Genomic DNA, 22,508 nt, shown 5'->3' on the forward strand with positions numbered 1-22,508 from the left:
AACCTTCTTGCCTTGGTGTAGATGTGGAGGACAAGGGAGCCCATCCCACCAGCGACCTCCTCCAGTTCCGAGAGTCGCCGCCGCAGGTCTCCCCCCCGCCCTCCCCCCCGCCCTCCATGCAGGTCTCCCCCCCGCCCTCCTCCTCCTCCTCCTCCGACAGCTCCCCCTCCCCTCCCCGGCAGGGGCCCCAGTTCAGGTCCTCGGGCCCTCCGGAGCAACGGGGCAACGGGCGGGGCAGCAGGGGGCAGAGGGGAGCGGGGCAGAGGGGAGTGGGGCAGAGCAGGGGGCAGATGTTCGAGGACCCGGCGGTGATGCGAACGGTGGAGCGATCGAGTTTCAAGGTGATGCTGGTGAAGTCACGACGTTCATATAGTAGTTTGTCCTCATCTTAGTTCATAGTGGTTTGTCCTCATCTTAGGTAGGGGTGGGAATCACCAGAGGCCTCACGATACGATAGTATTGCGATACTAAATATATTGCGATATGCCGAGTATTGAGATATTAATATTGCGATATATATTGCGATTTATTACCTTTTTTCAACTGCAAAGTAAAACTGTCAACATGTTTTATCTAATAAAATAAAGTTTTCAGTCTGTTCATCTCACTTCAATAATTTTTATTGCAGAACATGGTATTTTCTCAAGCAGACGGATGTAAACACTGTAATCCGTGTTGCATGTACCTGACAAACTGAACTGTTTGTATTAGTCATATTCCAACTTAACTTAATGCTTGTGTGTGGACTACTGTACTATTACAGGTATTGAAATTAACAATGCAACTTCCTTATACAATTTCTTTTTTTTTTATGAATAATTAAATATAGATACTTGGCGTCCCTGTATCGATACAGTATCGCCACGCAAAGTATCGCGATACTACTACATATCGATTTCCCCCCCCCACCCCTAATTAAGCATTACATCACACGCAGGAGTGGTTTGTGACCAATAAACCATGCCTAGGGGTGGTTGTTAGGCCCGAGGCGCAGCCGAGGGTCGTTAGACCCCCCTAGGCATGGTTTATTGGTCACAAACCACGACTGCACGTGGTGTAAAGCTTTTATACAACTGCTAGATTCATCCAACCTTATTTCTATACAATAAACACACATTAATCGAAGATTTATTGAAAAAACCATCCGCCAGAAAAAGTAGTTCCCACAACTCCATGTGGAAGCAGCTTGAAGTGCATCCAACCAAACTAACACATCCAACTGTATTATTGGAATGATTGAGAGAAGTTGCCTCATGTGGAAGCAGCTTGAAGTGCATCCAACCAACTAACACATCCAACTGTGTATTATTGGAATGATTGATTGAAAATTTTATTACCAGATGCAGAATATAAAGTAGGTAAAACAAATTAAAACGTTTTCTTTGCCCTATAGGAAAAAAACGTTTTCTTCGCCCTATTTTTTTATTTATTTCTTTTAGCCTAAACTTAACCAGTTGGAAACCAGGGGTACAGTAATAAAATTAGCAATCAACCAATCAATCAATTCAATAGACCATGCTCACTTAAAACAGCGCTGCTTCTCTCTCAGTCTGACTCCTCCGCTGTTGCAGACAGGAGTGTGTGTGTGTGTGTGTGTGTGTGTGTGTGTGTGTGTGTGTGTGTGCGTGTGTGTGTGTGTGTGTGTCACAGTGTGTGTGTGTGTGTGTGTGTGTGTGTGTGTGTGTGTGTGTGTGTGTGTGTTGTGGGTACGCCAGCGTCGGAGAGTGAGAGTGAACGCTGCAGTGCAGTCAGTGGGGAGGAAGTAGAAATTTAAATCTATCAATTAATCAATCAAACAATCCGCGATTTTTCTTTTGTTCTAGATTGAGTCAAGACCCATCAATTACATCATCCAACATTGTTTAAAATACTAACACGTTCCCCTTGACAGAATCGCTTTATATTTAGTCGTTATGACGCTATCAACATATCCATTTGTTAAAGATTATTGTCCGCCATCTTGTTTTTTCCGACGGAGTGATCCGGCGGAGTGATGTGATTCGGTGGTGGGCGGGTCCTGGGACCAGGAGCGTGGATTATGAAGGATACATACGTGTAAATGGACTGTTTCAGCCAATCAGAATAGAGAAATTTGCATGCCGTTGTATAATCTTCGTTATAGTGGTGAACTAGGACATAAAGTGGTTTGTCCTCATCTTGGTTCATAGTATTCTCATGATGTCTCATGTTTTTCTATCAATATGGCACAATACCATAAACCCAGCACAACCCATTATGTTGTCATTAACGAGTAACACTTGTTGTTTGATTACAGTCTGTTAGCCGACCATGATGGCGATGTTATGGAAAGTTGTGTGTAGGGCTGTCTTAAATACTTCGAAGCTTCGTTCGATGGGCATGGGATTCGAATATGAAAATATTCTTGTGAAAATTCTTGTGAACAATTTTTTTGTGTGCAAAATCAACTCTGCCTCTCTTTGTTAACTACAACAAGCAATGCTGTTTGTTATTTAAGATGAGGTCGGACTCGGCACTGACAGATTTGTGTTCATTGTGCTGCTTTTATAAAGCCTCAAATGACTGCTTACAATATTTCATGAAAGCAAAGTGTTTCGTTTGTCTAAGATTTAAAAAGGTTTAAACTTTACAGCACTGACAAAGTTGAACAAAGTGCTGTACAAGTCCCCCAACATAAATTTTTTGTTTTTTTTACAAAAATATATATATATATATATATATTTTAATTATAAATTATTATAATTTATTTAATTTCGAAGCTTCTAATTAAAATCGAATCTCGGCCCCGAAGCTTCGAATTCCAAAAAAAATTCGAAGGTCAGCCCTAGTTGTGTGTATCTGACTTGTGTTTTTTCCAGAACATCGACAGTTCCATAGTGGACTACGAGGTCGCCTCCTCCTGGAACGTCTTCGATCAGGATGCTGTGAGTCTCTGCTCCATAACAGACACCAAAACCATCATTACGTCCATAGAATGTTCTGGTTCCCCCCCCCCCCAGAATAGTACTCTGATAAAAGTAAGATTCTGCTCAAGCAGAAAAGTACTTCGATTTCATGTGGTCGGATTTGGATACAGAGAGGCATTAGCCTCTATACTGTAGGTTAAGAGATTTTATCTTATCAAAACAAAGCACTTGCAGGTGCTTGTAGATACATTTAGTGTTAGTGATGTGAAAGGTATCTCATCTGCTTTGAAATGTAGTGGGAGTAAAGAGTACTAGTAACAACCCAAAAATGGAAGTACAAATACCTCAGACTGTACTTGAGTACAGTACTTGAGTAAAAGTGGTCGGTTTACTTATTATTTTGTAAACTTCTTCTTTTGGCTTTCCCCGCCAGGGGTTGCCACAGCGGATCATCCGTTTCCATCTGTTTCTGTCCTCTGCGTTGTCCTCCGTCACGCCCGCTGCCCGCATGTCCTCCTTCAGTGTCCATAAGCCTCCTCTTGGGCCTTCCCCTCCTCCTCTTTCCAGGCAGCTCCATCTCCAGCATCGTTCTCCCGATGTACCCCACCTCCCTCCTCCGCACATGTCCAAACCATCTCAGTCTTGCCTCTCTCACTTTCGGTCCGAACTGCTCAACATGGGCCGTTCCTCTGACATTTTTGATTTTGTCCAACCTTGTTACTCCCAGAGAGAACCTTTAACATCTTCATCTCTGCCACCTCCAGCTCCGCCACCTGCTTGTTGGTCAGTGCCACTGTTTCTAGTCCATACAGCATAGCTGGTCTCACTACCCTGCTGTAGACCTTTCCCTTAACTCTTGCTGGTACCCTTCTATCGCAGATCACCCCCGTCATCCTTCTCCACCCGCACCACCCGGCCTGCACTCTCTTCTTCACCTCCCTACCACACAGTCCCCATTACTTTGGACAGTTGACCCCAAGTATTTAAACTCGTCCACTTTTGGTACCTCTACTCCTTGCATCATCACCACCCCTCCGTCTTCCTTCCCATTCACACATGTACTTAGTTTACTTATTCTTTTGTAAACATTGGTCCCTTTTCCTGTCTCTAGTGGCTGTTCCCGTCGTACAGAAAGGCGAGGAGACCCTCAGGATCCATGCTGCAGGTTGAGCATATTAATATTAAGCATCAAGTTAAGTCTATCATTTTTATGCTAGTGGCTTAAAGGGTCACTTCACCCCTTTTGAACAATGCTGATTTATTTGGCACATAATCTTGCACACATCCAAGAAGCCACGCATTAATTTAGTTCGACAGTTATTGAGAGTAAATTAGTTTGAATATGGCCACCAGTGATTTCATCGGGGACAGTGAATCTTTGTGTTGTGTTAATTATGGCATTATATAATGATGTAGATGAAAAATAGCAATACCTTGTTTTATAGGGACTGCTACCTTGTAATTAACACAAGGATTCAATGCCCCCAATGACAGCACTGGTGGCCATAATTCAAACTAATTTACTCACAATAACTGTCAAACTAAATGAATGCGTGCAAAACGAGTGGATGGGATTATGTGCAAAATAAATCTGCATTGTTTTTGGTGAAGTGACCCTTTTAACTAGATGGCTAGTAATGTTAATGTGTGTTTTAGGATAATGCCATCGTGTGTGTGATTGGTGGCAGAGGTCCCCCCTACACAAACTCCAGCTTCCTGGACTCTGCATATCACTTTCCCAACTCCAGAGGAAGGGGAGCGCCCCCTAGAGGACAGTACTGTAGCAGACCCTTCAGCCCGAGGGGCCCCATTCCGGTATTTACGCTACATAAAACAGTCATAATCCCACAGTGGTAACGTTAGTGTGTCATAATCCCACAGTGGTAACGTTAGTGTGTCATAATCCCACAGGGGGAAATTCCTTCATCACAAGTGAAACAAAAACGGAAGACTGTGCAACACATGCAGAGACTGTGCAACACATGCAGAGACTGTGCAACACATGCAGAGACTGTGCAACACATGCAGAGACTGTGCAACACAGAGACTGTGCAACACAGAGACTGTGCAACACATACAGAGACTGTGCAACACATACAGAGACTGTGCAACACATGCAGAGACTGTGCAACACAGAGACTGCGCAACACATACAGAGACTGTGCAACACATACAGAGACTGTGCAACACATACAGAGACTGTGCAACACATACAGAGACTGTGCAACACATACAGAGACTGTGCAACACATACAGAGACTGTGCAACACATACAGAGACTGTGCAACACATACAGACTGTGCAACACAGACTGTACAACACATAGAGACTGTACAACACACACAGAGACACTATAACACACACAGAGACACTATAACACACACAGAGACACTATAACACACACAGACACTATAACACATAGAGACTGTACAACACATAGAGACTGTACAACACATAGAGACTGTACAACACATAGAGACTGTACAACACATAGACTGTACAACACATAGAGACTGTACAACACAGACTGTACAACACAGACTGTACAACACACAGACACTACAACATATAAAGAGACACTACAACACATACAGAGACACTACAACACATACAGAGACTGTACAACAAATACAGAGACACTACAACACACAGAGACTGTACAACACACACAGAGACTGTACAACACATACAGAGACTGTACAACACATACAGAGACTGTACAACACATACAGAGACTGTACAACACATACAGAGACTGTACAACACATACAGAGACTGTACAACACATACTGAGACTGTACAACACATACAGAGACACTACAACACATACAGAGACTGTACAACATAGACAGTATGTTAGGGCTGTCCCCGACTAAGGATTTGGATAGTCAACAAAATTGGCCAAAATTTGCCGATAGTCGACTGTAGTCTTCAGTCGACTACTACCCCCCCTGAATGCAAAAAGAATATATGTATATATATTTTTTTATTTGGGCTGTGGGGGTGCTTAATGTCTGAAGGAGTCGACTGAAGGCTTCTTGTCCTCTGCGAAAGCATGTAATTGGTCCACAGTCTTAGCCACGCTTCTAGGCCTCTTTGCTTTTGGATAAAAAAAGAATAAATAAATAATTATAAATATATATATATTTTTTGCATTAGACTAAGAGGTTGGCAGTCGACTACGGCTCCTTTTGATCGATTAGGCGACTATTCAACTAATCGGGGTCAGCCCTACGCATACATAGTCTAGACTCTATGCCGTTGGTTTTCCACCTTTTTGGTTTGTGGCTCCTAACAGAGGGATGAAAGAGTTCTAACCCAGAGGTCTAATGTAGACATTTTATCATCAACCTTTGAGGGCTCACCCCTATTAATCGATTCATTTTTTTTTTTTTTTATCTTTTTTCCAAAAGAAAAGAGGCCTAGAAGCGTGGCTAACGCTAATGGCACGCATACCAGAGGCTAACTGCCTACGAAAACAGGCACAGTGTGTTCATTCACCATCTAATGAACACACTAGACTAGACAAATATCAAGATGTATCCATCAGTGGACCAATTGCATGCTTTTGCAGAGGACAAGAAGCCTTCAGTCGACTCCTTCAGACATTAAGCACCCCCCACAGCCCAAATGGAATGATACAAAAAAATAAAAATAAAATAAAAAAGTTTTAAAATATTATACTTTTTATTTTTATTTTTTTAAGTCGACCAATAGTCGACTAGCGGCAAATTTTGGCCAATCCTAGTCGACCATCCAAAATCCTTAGTCGGGGACAGCCCTAGAACCAAGTAAAACTATGTTGGATATTTATATGCTGCATCTTGTTACAGATGATGCCCAACCCCACCGTCCTGTCCCATCGCCCTTTCAACTCCCAGCAGCATTATAACCAGGTCTGTCCCGTCACTCCAGTTTTCCCCTTCTGAGAATATTCACAAGAGGTTCTCACAAAATGGGATTTGGTTTGAAACCACAGTTGACGCATCGATTGGATTATTTTAACATGAGAGTCCGCATAGTAAGCAGATATTAATATATTATCTAAAATATGCATCAAATTTGTCTTCCATATCTCTCTGCCTTAACCTTTTCACTGCAACAAATACAGAAGGTTAACTCTTTCACTACAACACTACAGAAGGTTAACTCTTTACTATCGCACTACAGACGGTTAACCGTAAAGGGTTAACCTTCTGTAGTGTGGTAGTGAAAGGGTTAAAGGGTATGTTCAGTATTCTGCAGCCCAGCCCTAGTGTCTCCTACACGGGTGAGTCCCTGGTGTATTTGGACGGAGACCTCTCGTCTCTTGACTCACGGAGATGTTTCTCTCCAGCAGACGGAGGGCCTTCTGTCCCCATCAAACTGCCCCTCCCCCCCACAGTCCATGCAGCTTCGCTTCGGAGCCAACTCGCCAAGACCCTCCCCCGTCTACAGTCCCTCGTCCAACCCCGTGCAGCGTTTCAGGTGAGTGATTGTACACGGGGTTCCCACACAGGGTGCCAACTCGCCAAGCTTTGGATAAAAAAAGCTATATAAAAAAAGTAGCCATTTACCATTTGACCTTTTCTCTGAGTCGTTCCATCTGTTGACTCCAAAAGGTGCCCGGCGGGTCCCATCACTCAGCTCCACCCCCAGCACAGACGCGTCCTGAGTCAAAGGCGGCATACCTCACCCAGGTTAGTGCACAACGTCATACTAACCTGACATACTTCACCAAGGTTGGTCATCATACTAACCTGACATACTTCACCAAGGTTAGTGCACAACATCATACTAACCTGCTCTCTTGTTTTAATATAGATACGGTGTTCTAGTAATGCAATAATGTTTTAATATAGATACAGTGTTCTAGTAATGCAATAATGTTTTAACCTGTTCCACCCCAGGTGAAAATCTGCATAAAATGTATACCTAGGTAAATGGAATATTGCTCCACTTCTACAAGGGCTATTTGCATATTCTTGGTATCTAGGAACATCTATGGACCTCGGTGAATGTATTCTCAGTGTCAGAAATATTGTGTCTATTACTAGGCTTGCTTAAATTGTGATGAAACAAAGGAAAATATCAATTATGAGTTTTCTTTTCATCTTTGACAGTGAATAACACCATGATAATAATGACCAGACTTAAAAAACTGCCACTGACCTCGTTCAGTACCCTCTTGAGATCATGTGTACAAAAGATCTAAGGAAATGAATAAAGGGAAGATGATAAAACCAAAGGTTCTGTATATACAGTACTGAATTCTCCCATCCGGACCAATGCAATTTGAAATATTATTATAGAATATAGAATATTTGCTTATACATTACCTTATTATAGCCAATTCGCACAATTATATATATATACATATAGTATCTTTCAAATGCCCGAGTTCAATTTGGATTTAGGCTCACCAGGCATGCATAATAACAGATAATAATATCTACTGTAATCGACTGTACTTTTTTTATTTTTCTCATAGTGCAAGCATTTTGAAACTAATTTCAGATCTAGTTGTTCCTATATGCTAACAATATGGAGGAAAAACTAACTGCGTTTCAATATTTGTCAAATCGTTACCTTTTGTGGCTTATCAAGAATAATAACATTTATTGACATATTCCATAATTCAACTCAGAACTTTGAACCCCCATAGAACTTGAAGGGAAATGTAGTTTGAAAAAATGTCAACGTTCATCGACAGCCCTGAGTGCCCTCGACAAAATGGCGTTTTGCGTTACAATTTGCGTTTTTTTTATATTTCCAAAATGGTCGCCGGCTCGGATAGACTTCTTCAAAATGAGAAGGTAAAACCTTATTATGACACTTTTAACCTATTGCCAACCTAACGTTTTACATTCTACATGCTTTTGTGACATAGTAGTGATGTTAATACTTGAAAACGGTTGATTTTAAAATCACAAATTATTTCATTCATAAAAATATGCCTATATGATCATAATGTCAAAAGGGGTCGGTACCGACCCCGTGGGGGGGGAACAGGTTTTAATTAGTGCTGTCAGGCGATTAAAAAAATGTATCTAATTAATTACAGGATTTGTAATTAATTTATCTCATTTTAATCGCATAACTATTTTATTTCTTATTTTATATTCTATAATAATATTTCAAATTGCATGTGTCCGGATGGCAGAATTCAGTACTGTATCTACAAAACCTTCTGTTTAATCATCTTCCATCTATTAATTTGCTTAGATTTTTCAGGTCTGGTCAATTTTAGCATGGTGTCATTCACAAGTCAAAGATAAAAAAAAATTAATTGATATTCTCATTTGGTTCATTACAATTTACTCAAGCCTAGTAACAGACACAGTATTTCTGACACTGGGAATACATTCCCTGAGATCCATAGATGTCCCTAGAATCCGATACCAAGAACATGCAAATGGACCATATTAAAAAAAAGTCTGTAAATGTGTATTCTACATTCTTATGGAATGAATATGATAAAAAAAAATCTAAAAAAAATAAAATCTTTATTTTTTTCGCAATTAATTTTCATAACGCGATAATTTGCTGTGTAATTAATTAACGCGATAAACTGACAGCCCTAGTTTTAATATAGATACGGTGTTCTAGGAATGCAATGTTTTCATATAGATAGTGTTCTAGGAATGCAATAATGTTTTAATAGATACGGTGTTCTAGGAATGCAATGTTTTCATATAGATAGTGTTCTAGGAATGCAATAACGTTTTCATATAGATACGGTGTTCTAGGAATGCAATAATGTTTTAATATAGATACGTTGTTCTAGGAATGCAATAATGCTCTGCTTTGATTTCTAACGTGATACCTGTGGCTCTTGGTTTCATATTTTGGTACAGAGGACCTGTTTTCAGTTACCGGCTACAATAATCGGGATCGGCGCATCTCTACAGTGTCATAAAATATGAGTGCATTATTAAGTGTTGTTTCATAGGAAAGTACAGAGCTGGGATCCTTACTGTGATCTCATGTCGACCAAAGAGAAGGAATGGATCACCAGGCTACAGATGATTCAGCTGCAGAGTGAGAATCCATACCTGGACGACTATTACTACCAGGTAGGAAACTGACTACATCAGAAACATGTTCTTCCTCTGCCCCATTCAATCCAGTCAATACTGGACCACTCTCTTAAAGGAAGGTCCCCTATCTTATGAATGGCACTTTCCAGTGGTTTGCATTGTTTTCTAGCAATGTGAGGTTGTACCAACACTGACTAGATGTGAAATCTCTACCCAGTCCCGGGTACCCCCCCTGGGTGATCTCCCAGGCCTTTCTGTGTGGAGTTTGCATGTTCTCCCCGTGCTCGCAAGGGTTCCCCCCCGATAAGAGAAACCCAATGGAAAAACATGCACAACAACAGATCGCTAAAGGTGCTCCCATAGTCGAGCGGACTGGACTCAGCGGAGGTCTGCTGGACTCTTTGAGCTTTCATAGTCGAGCGGACCAATTTCCTACATGTCTCGCGCCAGTTTACAAAAATTTTCCCACGCTGTTCAACTTCTGTCATGTCATCCGATGTCAAAATAAAGAGTCCTCTCCGTTTCCAATATTTCGATAATAAAACGGGCAGTTTTACACACTTGAATAACAGGTATATAGGCAGAGAGATGCAATGTACCGTATAGGCTTGAGGTGGACAGCGCGTGGTGCTGAAATGACAAACACGCATTGCATGAAATAAAAGCACCAGTTTTATTTCGAAATATTGAAGAAAAAAAAAACGAACCACTGTGTGCCGCTAAAACATTGAGTGTCGTTGCATGCCCAATAAAGACCTCTGAGACAGGTCCTGCATTATTATTATTATTATTATTCAGTATAGCTGAGGCAGGAACCTCCCCCACTGAACTAAGCCATTCTGAATTTACTCGGATCTGTGACGTGTAAGAATTCTGATCTGCCACCGCCCCCCCACACCGCCCGGGGGGGGGGGGGGGGGGGGGGGCAGATCAGAATTCTCGCTCTCTTGGGCTCTCTCTCCTATCTGCTAGTGCAGGTGGGTGACTGTCATTCAAAGTGCATTGCGGAGCCCAGCCAAAAACAGCTTGGACATTGGAAGGGCAGAAAGTGTTGCTCCACAGTACTTGATTACAAATACAAAACAATGAAATTAATTGAAAAAAAAACCTTACAGATGTGCATAGACTCACAGGAATTGTGTAAAATTGCCCAAAAAGTTAAAAATAAAGCAAGTTATGGGACCTTTTAAAGATGGAAATCTATTTAGTGATTTGTATGGAGAGAACCCTCCAACTGGGATGTGAAATCTGGGGTTGATCCTCCATAGACAATGAATTGACTGACTTTACGAGGCCCTATACTGGTTGTGTAGCTGTTGCACGCAAATGTGCGTTTAATTCTGGTTCAGACCTTCTAACAATGCTAGAATATAACCTCTTATCCATCGGGCTAGTTTTGCATAAAATGCCTGTCAATTGCATACCCAAAGTAATTAGAGATTTAAGGTCTCTTTCACACCAGAGCTGTTTGGTCTGGACTATCGGACCAGAATTCGATAGTCCGCTTTTTTGGGTTTGTGTGTAAACATGTCTCCTGATAAACTGTGCATCTTTGGTAGAAGGAAGAAAAACAGTGGCTTATTATTACCGCGGAGCGTGGCATTCACTGCAAAACAAGCACACTGTAAATATGTCTCCTGATAAACTGCATCTTGGGTAGAAGGAAGAAAAAAAACACTGCGGCTTATTATTATTACCGCGCCATTCACTGCAAAACAAGCACACTGTAAGCATGTCTCGTGGACAGACTTGGGCGAATGATGAAGTGAAAGCCCTGATCGACATATGGGCAGAAGACCAAATAAAACTGCTGCTTGTGGGCACTCTCAAAAAAAGTTGTTTAGCGAGAGGATGGCGGTAATGGGTTATAATCGAACGATGGATCAATGCCACGTCTCTGCTACTATCACGCTTCTTGCGCGGTTTGTGTTTTCGCGTATTTCACTTCCTGAAGGGGAGGGATTTCCACTCTCCATTGTGTCCAATAGACGAGCGCCCTTTTCGACCGCGTGACATTGTTCAGAAAGTTTGGTGCGCTTGACAAATTGCAATGTGAATGCAGACGAACCAAATGACTAATGCAACAATGTTGCAACTTTACCACCAGAACCGCACCGAGTCCACCAAAACTATATGTGAAAGCGCCCTTATTCTTGAACAGCACATGCATGAATCTGGTCTCTTTTGAAAGGAAACTCTGAATATTCTTCCACAACAGGAAGAATCACTGAGTGCTAAACTAATGGGAGTTACAGAGGTTCGAACACACTGAAATAAAAGTTGTTTACTTGCGTCTGAATTAGTTTGCAAATGGATGCCTGCAAAAGAGTTCCAGCTGAGAGGTATGAGCTGGAAAACACAATGGGTCCACGGAAGTCTTATCTAGTACAGGTCCAAAGTTGATAACAATCCCATGGAGAATTAATCCCATGGAGAATTAGTGTTTTACACATGTTTTTCTCTCTGTAATAATTCGGTATGCTTATCCATAATGGCCGTCCGATCCAATACTTTTCGACGCTCTCAAGTAATTCTCCTTTCTTCTTTATTCTCTCCCTTTATCGTAGTAATCATCCCTCATGTAAGATACTGACTGCTCCAGAATTTCATTGGCTACAAAAACGGTCTTATCGTTTTCACTGTTGGAGGTGACTGGTCCGTTTGGGGCCAGGCGAAACCGGACGTGGTCGATTGTCTGAAACGGTGGCCATTTTAGCTTTCAAACTATGTGTTGGTTGATCGGCAATAACGCAGCCTGAGGCTGACAGACGAGGGCTAATAATAATAATAATATCTTAAAATGTATATAGCGCCTTTCAGGAGACCCAAGGCGCTTAACAGGAGGGGGCAGCTAAGGGTGGGGAACAGGGAACAGCCTAACAACAAAATAATAATCAAAAGGAAGGAAAAAGGGAAATCGGGCAGAGTCATTTACAAATTTGGTGAAGAGGTGGGTTTTGAGTTGGCATTTGAAGGAGTGCAGGGATGTAGCACTATGGCTGTTTGGAGGGAGTGAGTTCCAGAGGGTGGGTGCGGCCACAGAGAAGGCTCTGGGACCAACAGTCCGCATTTTGGTGGTGGGGATGGAGAGGAGACCGGAGTCAGAGGACTGCAGCCTCCGGGGCGGGATGGAGGTCAGCTAGGTACCGGGGGGGCAACGGAGTGAAGGGCTTTGACATCTGAAATTACATTTATTTTTCTTGATATATGAACTGGTATGACTGAATTTTTGTTGTTACATTTCTACAATTATTTGTTATATTGCCATAATTCTATTTGAATGAATTTGCGTTGTGAATTCACAGCATTGTCAGTATTGAGGTGGGGGAGCGCAGGACTTGCCGGCTCTAACACAGCAGGTGTAAACATCTCTCTCGAGTGCCCTTCTAATTGTCTATGGAGCAGTGGCCCCTGATTTGGTAGCAGCCCCTGATTTGGTAGCAGCCCATGATTTGACATCCTAGTTAGTTTTCAGAGTGCTGCTCTGTTCACAAATATTGATTGACCGCTTGGACTGTGCTGAGAAGATTCTTCCCAAAATCTGAACTATCCCTTTAGTTTAGTTTCACTTTATTGTCCACAGGGTGGACATTTTGTCTTTGGTCTCACCATAAATAAAACAATGACAATGACCGCAGACATTATACATACATCTATAATGGGGATGTGCAGAGAACGTAGGAATACATGTATACATCAACAAGGACCGTGTCTTAACGAGTGCACAATTCATTCAATGAATGAATTGGGAATGAAGGCGTAAAAATAAAAAATAAAATCTGTTTGCCCTAGGTAGTCTGTAACGACTACCGGAGGGCAACAGCTCAAACTCCCCATAGAGTGGGTGAGAGGGGTCACCCACTATCTTCCTAAGCACTTCGTTGTAGCCGATTGAATGATTGATTGAAAACTTTAACAGATTGCAGAAGGGGTACAATACAGTACGGCTCAATACACACAAGCCGTGCCAGTCCTGTTGCGTGCCACCGCTCTATTCAATGACTGAGCACTCACATTTGTGAACGCATAAACTACATCTTAAATTATGTGTCTAATAGGGCTGTCCCCGACTAAGGATTTGGATGGTCGACTATGATTGGCCAACATTTTCTGTTAGTCGACTATTGGTAGACAAAAAAAATATATATAATATTTTTAATTCTTAAAAAAAAAAGAAAAAAAAATGTATCATTCCATTTGGGCTGTGGGGGGTGCTTAAAGGGGAACTCCACTATTTTGGGAAATTAGCTTATTTAACATCTTCCCTGGAGTTAGACAAGAAGATACATACCTTTTTTGTCTCTGTGCGTGCATTTTAGCTTTGGGAATAGACGCTCCGTTAGCATAGCTTAGCTTCATCACTGGAAGTGAGGCAGGACAGTAGCCTTACAGTGCCTTACAGTGTATTGCAAGGTCTGACATTGACCAAATTTGATATGCATGACCTTGGTGGGCTCTAGGTCAACTCCTGAAAAGGGGGTCAATGGCAGACCTTGCAATCAAAAGTTAGGGGGCGCACTGAAATTATGGCAAGGGTTATTAGCCCCCTAACTTTTGATTGCAAAGTCTGACATTGACCCCCTTTGCAGGACTTGACCTAGAGGCCACCAAGGTCATGCATATCAAGTTTGGTCAATGTCAGACCTTGCAATACACTGTAAGGCACTGTAAGGCTACTGTCCTGCCTCACTTCCAGTGATGAAGCTAAGCTATGCTAACGGAGCGTCTATTCCCAAAGCTAAAATGCATGCACAGAGACAAAAAAGGTATGTATCTTCTTGTCTAACTCCAGGGAAGATGTTAAATAAGCTAATTTCCCAAAATAGTGGAGTTATCCTTTAATGTCTGAAGGAGTCGACTGAAGGCTTCTTGTCCTCTGCAAAAGCATGCAATTGGTCCACTGATGGATACATCTTGATATTTGTCTAGTCTAGTGTGTTCATTTAGATGGGTGAAATCCTCTTTCAGTGCCTCTGTGCCTGTTTTCGTAGGCAGTTAGCCTCTGGTTAGCCACGCTTCTAGGCCTATTTTCTTTTGGAAAGAATGATGATAAAATAAAATAAAACATGTGTGGAGCATGTTAATCTGAGCTGTGTGGAGCATGTTAATCTGAGCTGTGTGGAGCATGTTAATCTGAGCTGTGTGGAGCATGTTAATCTGAGCTGTGTGGAGCATGTTAATCTGAGCTGTGTGGAGCATGTTAATCTGAGCTGTGTGGAGCATGTTAATCTGAGCTGTGTGGAGCATGTTAATCTGAGCTGTGTGGAGCATGTTAATCTGAGCTGTGTGGAGCATGTTAATATGAGTTGTGTGGAGCATGTTAATCTGAGCTGTGTTGAGCATGTTACACACCACTACACACCAGTACCACACACCAGTACCACACACCAGTACCACACACCAGTACTACACACCAGTACTACACACCAGTACCACACACCAGTACTACACACCAGTACCACACACCAGTACCACACACCAGTACCACACACCAGTACCACACACCAGTACCACACACCAGTACCACACACCAGTACTACACACCAGTACCACACACCAGTACTACACACCAGTACCACACACCAGTACCACACACCAGTACTACACACCAGTACTACACACCAGTACCACACACCAGTACCACACACCAGTACCACACACCAGAACTACACACCAGTACCACATCAGTACCACACACCAGTACCACACACCAGTACCACACACCAGTACCACACACCAGTACTACACACCAGTACTACACACCAGTACCACACACCAGTACCACACACCAGTACTACACACCAGTACCACACACCAGTACCACACACCAGTACCACACACCAGTACTACACACCAGTACTACACACCAGTACCACACACCAGTACCACACACCAGTACCACACACCAGTACCACACACCAGTACCACACACCAGTACTACACACCAGTACTACACACCAGTACCACACACCAGTACCACACACCAGTACTACACACCAGTACCACACACCAGTACTACACACCAGTACCACACACCAGTACCACACACCAGTACCACACACCAGTACCACACACCAGTACTACACACCAGTACCACACACCAGTACCACACACCAGTACTACACACCAGTACCACACACCAGTACCACACACCAGTACCACACACCAGTACTACACACCAGTACCACACACCAGAACTACACACCAGTACCACACACCAGTACCACACACCAGTACCACACACCAGTACTACACACCAGTACCACAGACCAGAACTACACACCAGTACCACACACCAGTACTACACACCAGTACTACACACCAGTACCACACACCAGTACCACACACCAGTACTACACACCAGTACCACACACCAGTACAACACACCAGTACCACACACCAGTACCACACACCAGTACCACACACCAGTACTACACACCAGTACCACACACCAGTACCACACACCAGTACTACACACCAGTACCACACACCAGTACCACACACCAGTACCACACACCAGTACCACACACCAGTACCACACACCAGTACCACACACCAGTACCACACACCAGTACTACACACCAGTACCACACACCAGTACCACACACCAGTACCACACACCAGTACTACACACCAGTACCACACACCACTACCACACACCAGTACCACACACCAGTACTACACACCAGTACCACACACCAGTACTACACACCAGTACCACACACTGTTTTTAGTGTCAATATCACAATATCACAATATCACAATATCACTGTGCAGGTGGTGACGGCCCTGGGCAGGGTGTGGCACCCGGAGCACTTCGTCTGCACCGAGTGCGAGGTGGAGCTGGGCAGCCGCAACTTCTTCGAGAAGGACGGACGGCCGTACTGCGAGACGGACTACTTCACCCTCTACTCCCCCCACTGCGCCCAGTGCAACAAGCCCATCCTCAACGTGAGTCCTCTCTGCCGCCTGCGACAGTGTCTCTCCCTGTCTCCCTGTGAGTGGCTGTCTCGTCTCGTGGTGACGACCAGAGTGGTGGACGTCCCGTGATGATGACCGGGAGGATCATGCGACCCTCTCTGCGCCGCCCCCCATGCCTCAAATAGATCCGCCATCTGCTCTATTTTTCAATCTTTTAAAAGGTTCAGTTGCTATCGCATGCACTTATCTGTGTTTCATTATACATATGCGTGTGCATGCTTACCAACAGTTTCGCCTGTTTTATAGCAACACTACTATCACCGCCATCTAAGAAGGGAGATCCCCCCCTTTGAACGGCCCTTCTAAGGGTTTTCTCCTCCACATTGCCTGTGGTGCATTTTTTCCTATTGCTAGGTTTTAGTGAGTTTTTCTTTACATTGGTGTTTTTGTTTTGTTCTTGATTTATTGTGATGTTTCTTCTTGACTTGTTTAAAGAAGACGTGTCCGGCCCATGGGGACATTAACGTGTGTTGTCGGTTTGATGATTTGATGATGATTTGATTTGACTCAGGAGGTAGAGCAGTCGTCTGGTAATCGGAAAAGGTTCCCCCGGTTCGATTCCCGCTCCTCCCGGGCAGCGTGTCGAATGTGGTTCTGGAAGAAACTTTTTTTGTTTTTGTGACCCAGTCTCTGCCGTTTGCCGCCTACCTAAAGTCAAATAGACGGTTATGGTGACTTGTGTTGAGTTATCGGGGGTGACGGTGGCTCAGGAGGTAGAGCGGTCGTCTGGTAATCAGAAGGTTAGGGTGACAGTGAATCAGGAGGTAGAGCGGTCGTCTGGTAATCAGAAGGTTAGGGTTAGACAGTGGCTCAGGAGGTAGAGCGGTCGTCTGGTAATCAGAAGGTTAGGGTTAGACAGTGGCTCAGGAGGTAGAGCGGTCGTCTGGTAATCAGAAGGTTAGGGTTAGACAGTGGATCAGGAGGTAGAGTGGGTCGTCTGGTAATCAGAAGGTTAGGGTTAGACAGTGGCTCAGGAGGTAGAGTGGGTCGTCTGGTAATCAGAAGGTTAGAGTTAGACAGTGGCTCAGGAGGTAGAGCGGGTCGTCTGGTAATCAGAAGGTTAGAGTTAGACAGTGGATCAGGAGGTAGAGTGGGTCGTCTGGTAATCAGAAGGTTAGAGTTAGACAGTGGATCAGGAGGTAGAGTGGGTCGTCTGGTAATCAGAAGGTTAGGGTTAGACAGTGGCTCAGGAGGTAGAGCGGTCGTCTGGTAATCAGAAGGTTAGAGTTAGACAGTGGCTCAGGAGGTAGAGCGGTCGTCTGGTAATCAGAAGGTTAGGGTTAGACAGTGGCTCAGGAGGTAGAGCGGGTCATCTGGTGATCAGAAGGTTCCCAGGTTGGCACCTTGCTGTGTGAATGTGTGAGTGGGTGAATGTGAGGCATAAGTTGCCAAGTGCTTTGGATAAAGAGATATATAAATGCAGTCCATTTTCCATTTGTCAAAGTTCAAAAAAGCGTAATTTGACATGGCATGGACGAGAGGAACTCTTCAAGGACGTCTGTTTTCTTCCTGTGTGTTCCCTCGTTCTAGAAAATGGTCACTGCCCTGGACAAGAACTGGCACCCGGAGTGCTTCTGCTGCGTGAAGTGCAGCCGGGCGTTCGGAGACGAAGGTAAGTCTGTCTGTCTGTCTGTCTCCTGTCTGTCTGTCTCTGTCTGTCTGTCTCCTGTCTGTCTGTCTCCTGTCTGTCCGTCTGTCTGTCTCCTGTCTGTCTGTCTGTCTTCTGTCTGTCTGTCTGTCTGTCTCCTGTCTGTCTGTCTGTCTGTCTATCTGTCTGTCTGTCTGTCTGTCTGTCTGTCTGTCTGTCTGTCTCCTGTCTGTCTGTCTGTCTCCTGTCTGTCTGTCTTCTGTCTGTCTGTCTGTCTGTCTGTCTGTGTCTGTCTGTCTGTCTGTCTCCTGTCTGTCTGTCTGTCTGTCTGTCTGTCTGTCGTCTGTCCTGTCTGTCTGTCTGTCTGTCTGTCTGTCTGTCTGTCTGTCTGTCTGTCTGTCTGTCTGTCTGTCTGTCTGTCTGTCTGTCTGTCTGTCTGTCTGTCTGTCTGTCTGTCTGTCTGTCTGTCTGTCTGTCTGTCTGTCTGTCTGTGTCTGTCTGTCTGTCTGTCTCCTGTCTGTCTGGCTGTCTGTCTGTCTGTCTCCTGTCTGTCTCCTGTCTGTCTGTCTCATGTCTGTCTCTGTGGAAGGTTCTTTGTTCCGCTCGGCGCTGGAAAATGACCCCAGTGGTAAACATCCTCTGAGAAAGTGTTATACTTGGAATCGTCTGCCATCGTCAACCGCTTGGTTCCCTGCTGTAGTGACATCTGGTCTGAAATGATATAGGGGAAAATACTGCTGATTTGCACCATTAAAATATGTGTTTTAATTGCCTTTCGTGGTCATAAGAAAAATATTAACATTCGTCCTGAAGCACGTGACCTCCGAGGACTGTGTTTCATGTGTCACGTGACCTCCGAGCACTGTGTTTCATGTGTCACGTGACCTCCGAGCACTGTGTTTCATGTGTCACGTGACCTCCGAGCACTGTGTTTCTCGTGTCACGTGACCTCCGAGCACTGTGTTTTATGTGTCACGTGGCCTCCGAGCACTGTGTTTCATGTGTCACGTGACCTCCGAGCACTGTGTTTCATGTGTCACGTGACCTCCGAGGACTGTGTTTCATGTGTCACGTGACCTCCGAGCACTGTGTTTCATGTGTCACGTGACCTCCGAGCACTGTGTTTTATGTGTCACGTGGCCTCCGAGCACTGTGTTTCATGCGCCACGTGACCTCCGAGCACTGTGTTTCATGTGTCACGTGACCTCCGAGCACTGTGTTTTTCGTGTCACGTGACCTCCGAGCACTGTGTTTCATGTGTCACGTGACCTCCGAGCACTGTGTTTTATGTGTCACGTGACCTCCGAGCACTGTGTTTTATGTGTCACGTGACCTCCGAGCACTGTGTTTCATGTGTCACGTGACCTCCGAGCACTGTGTTTCATGTGTCACGTGACCTCCGAGCACTGTGTTTCACGTGTCACGTGACCTCCGAGCACTGTGTTTCACGTGTCACGTGACCTCCGAGCACTGTGTTTTTCGTGTCACATGGCCAAAACGCACACACAGCCCGACACAAGACAAACATGGCCCCCGACTTGCCCTCTCCACACAATAACAAAATGTCAACAAGATCGACTGCCGTCTGGATTCACAGTCGTTGTAGTGATGCTCAGCTTGTAAGCAGAGTTGGTCAACGACAGTTCACTTCTCGGGGCCGCTGGTGGAATTTTCCCAGACCGTCACACAGACTTGACCGTATTTGGACTTCAGCTTTTGCCAAAAGGGCTTCGTGTAGCAAGAAGTACATGAAGGAGATTAGGAAACGTATCAGCGTGGTGTGAGACTACTGCTATTAGGAAGTCTGTCTCCTGTCTGTCTGTCTCCTGTCTGTCTCCTGTCTGTCTGTCTCCTGTCTGTCTGTCTGCCTGTCTGTCTGTCTGTCTGTCTCCTGTCTAGTACCAGAGACGCAGGGTGTGAGACAGGCTACTGCTGAACCAGAGACACAGGGTGTGAGACAGGCTACTGCTGAACCAGAGACACAGGGTGTGAGACAGGCTACTGCTATAGAGGAGACGCAGGGTGTGAGACAGGCTACTGCTGAACCAGAGACACAGGGTGTGAGACAGGCTACTGCTATAGAGGAGACACAGGGTGTGAGACAGGCTACTCCTATAGAGGAGACACAGGGTGTGAGACAGGCTACTGCTATAGAGGAGACACAGGGTGTGAGACAGGCTACTGCTGAACCAGAAACACAGGGTGTGAGACAGGCTACTGCTATAGAGGAGACACAGGGTGTGAGACAGGCTACTGCTGAACCAGAGACACAGGGTGTGAGACAGGCTACTGCTGAACCAGAGACACAGGGTGTGAGACAGGCTACTGCTGAACCAGAGACACAGGGTGTGAGACAGGCTACTGCTGAACCAGAGACACAGGGTGTGAGACAGGCTACTGCTGAACCAGAATGAATGAAGGAAAACGTTTATTTAAAATGGACACCACAGCTACATTGGACCAGTCACAGTGGACAGACCAGATGTGTTGTTTTGCGTGTTTATAGCACAAGTGCTAGTTTTCAATAGTTCATTGAGGCTTTTCTAAAAGATAGAATAAAATGAACAGTAAAATACAGAACAAATAGTTACCATAGCAAGAGTCCATGATCAAAATAACAAAACCAGTCCGCGTCTACATATATGTGAGCACTGCTGCTTTGATTTCAGCCATACCTTGAGTCCTCTGCTGAAGACGTTGGCATTGGACTCCAGTTTTAAGCCAGTAGGCAGAGAGTTCCATAGGTTTGCCCCGTTAACGGAGAAGGCAGCCTGTCCAAACGAACTATTGCACATGGGAACAGTACAGTCACCATTATTGGAAGCTCGTGTGTTTGCTCTGCTAGAGCTCCAACGTCTAACCACCAGTCCAGAAAATAATGATGATACATGATTGTGCAAACATTTAAAAACGAGTCTAATATTACAGAAAATTACAAAATTGTCAAACGTGCTTACTCAAAACACTGCAGTGATGCCATCGCATTGGTTTACAACACAGGGTGCAAGACTACTGTCACACCAGAGAGACACAGGGGCCTTGAGAAGAGGAGCTTCAGGCTTCAGGCAGAGACACGGACTACTGACCTCAGTGGGGAAGTTGTCGTTTAGCTGCGGGCTAATAATGTGACGGCGGAAGTCTCGAGGTCTCTCGACTCGTAGTCTTCCTCTCAGAGAAAACACACGCAGACACACAGCCGTTGAGTTTAGTTTTAGTTTATTGTGTCGTTTGTCAGGGACCGTGTGTGTAACATACATTCGTCTAATTCACGAGCGGAGATGCACTGCATCAGATTTAGCCATTTAAATACATTTTTAATTTAAAATACATGATACAATTAAGCAATTTAAAATACATGATACAATTAACTCTTTCGCTGCCACACGACAGCCGGTTAACCCTTTCACTGTGACAATACAGAAGGTTAGCCCTTTACTATCACACAACTGACGGCGATGATGCTAATGATGGAGCATCGCCATCGGTTGTGTGATAGTAAAGGGTTAACCGGCTGTCTGGTGGCAGTGAAAGGGTTAAGATATGCAAAATGCATTATACAATTAAGCAATACAATTGTCATCTATGTACATTAAGAAATCATGACAATGAGAAATATCAATCAGAATGAATGCACGACTGATGACTCAGGATCCATGTTTTCACTTCACGAGAGAACGTTTAAAAATGTGTGTAGATTCTGTGCAAATGTGATACATAGCAATGGTGTTTTTTTATTTTTATTTAATTTTTTTTTACATTGTTGTTGCTAGAAGGTCTTTCTTTTATCTTTCTTTTTTTTTGATTTTTTTGATTTTTTTTTTTTAACGTTTATCGCTTTTTCTGGTCAAGCATGACCGACAGAAACAGGTTGAATGGGATGTAGAGTAGGGGAAGACACTCTGAGAAAATACGGCGGGTCCGGGAATCGAACTCGTGTACCCCAGATCCGTGACGAGCACGGTTGTCCCCGACGCAGAAATGGCGCCGAGGTACGCGGTGAGCTACGGGAGCTCGCCGGTATCTGCATCTTTCACC

General features: G+C 44.2%; 1 protein-coding gene across 1 annotated transcript in view; it reads left to right on the top strand.

The window, feature by feature from the left end:
• Positions 1–22,508, top strand: part of LOC311235460 (uncharacterized protein) — a gene marked incomplete at its 5' end in the record, with an annotated part of 38,289 nt that overhangs the window by 8,727 nt on the left and 7,054 nt on the right. The window contains 8 exons of the mRNA XM_084322921.1: positions 22–350; positions 2,838–2,903; positions 6,719–6,781; positions 7,225–7,352; positions 7,487–7,564; positions 9,817–9,940; positions 16,682–16,855; positions 18,416–18,497. Coding sequence (XP_084179047.1) covers positions 22–350; positions 2,838–2,903; positions 6,719–6,781; positions 7,225–7,352; positions 7,487–7,564; positions 9,817–9,940; positions 16,682–16,855; positions 18,416–18,497 — 1,044 coding nt within the window. The remainder of the gene's footprint in view (positions 1–21; positions 351–2,837; positions 2,904–6,718; positions 6,782–7,224; positions 7,353–7,486; positions 7,565–9,816; positions 9,941–16,681; positions 16,856–18,415; positions 18,498–22,508) is intronic.

This window comes from Notolepis coatsorum (genome assembly GCF_963971535.1).
Source record: "Notolepis coatsorum genome assembly, chromosome: 10".
Lineage (NCBI taxonomy): Eukaryota > Metazoa > Chordata > Actinopteri > Aulopiformes > Paralepididae > Notolepis > Notolepis coatsorum.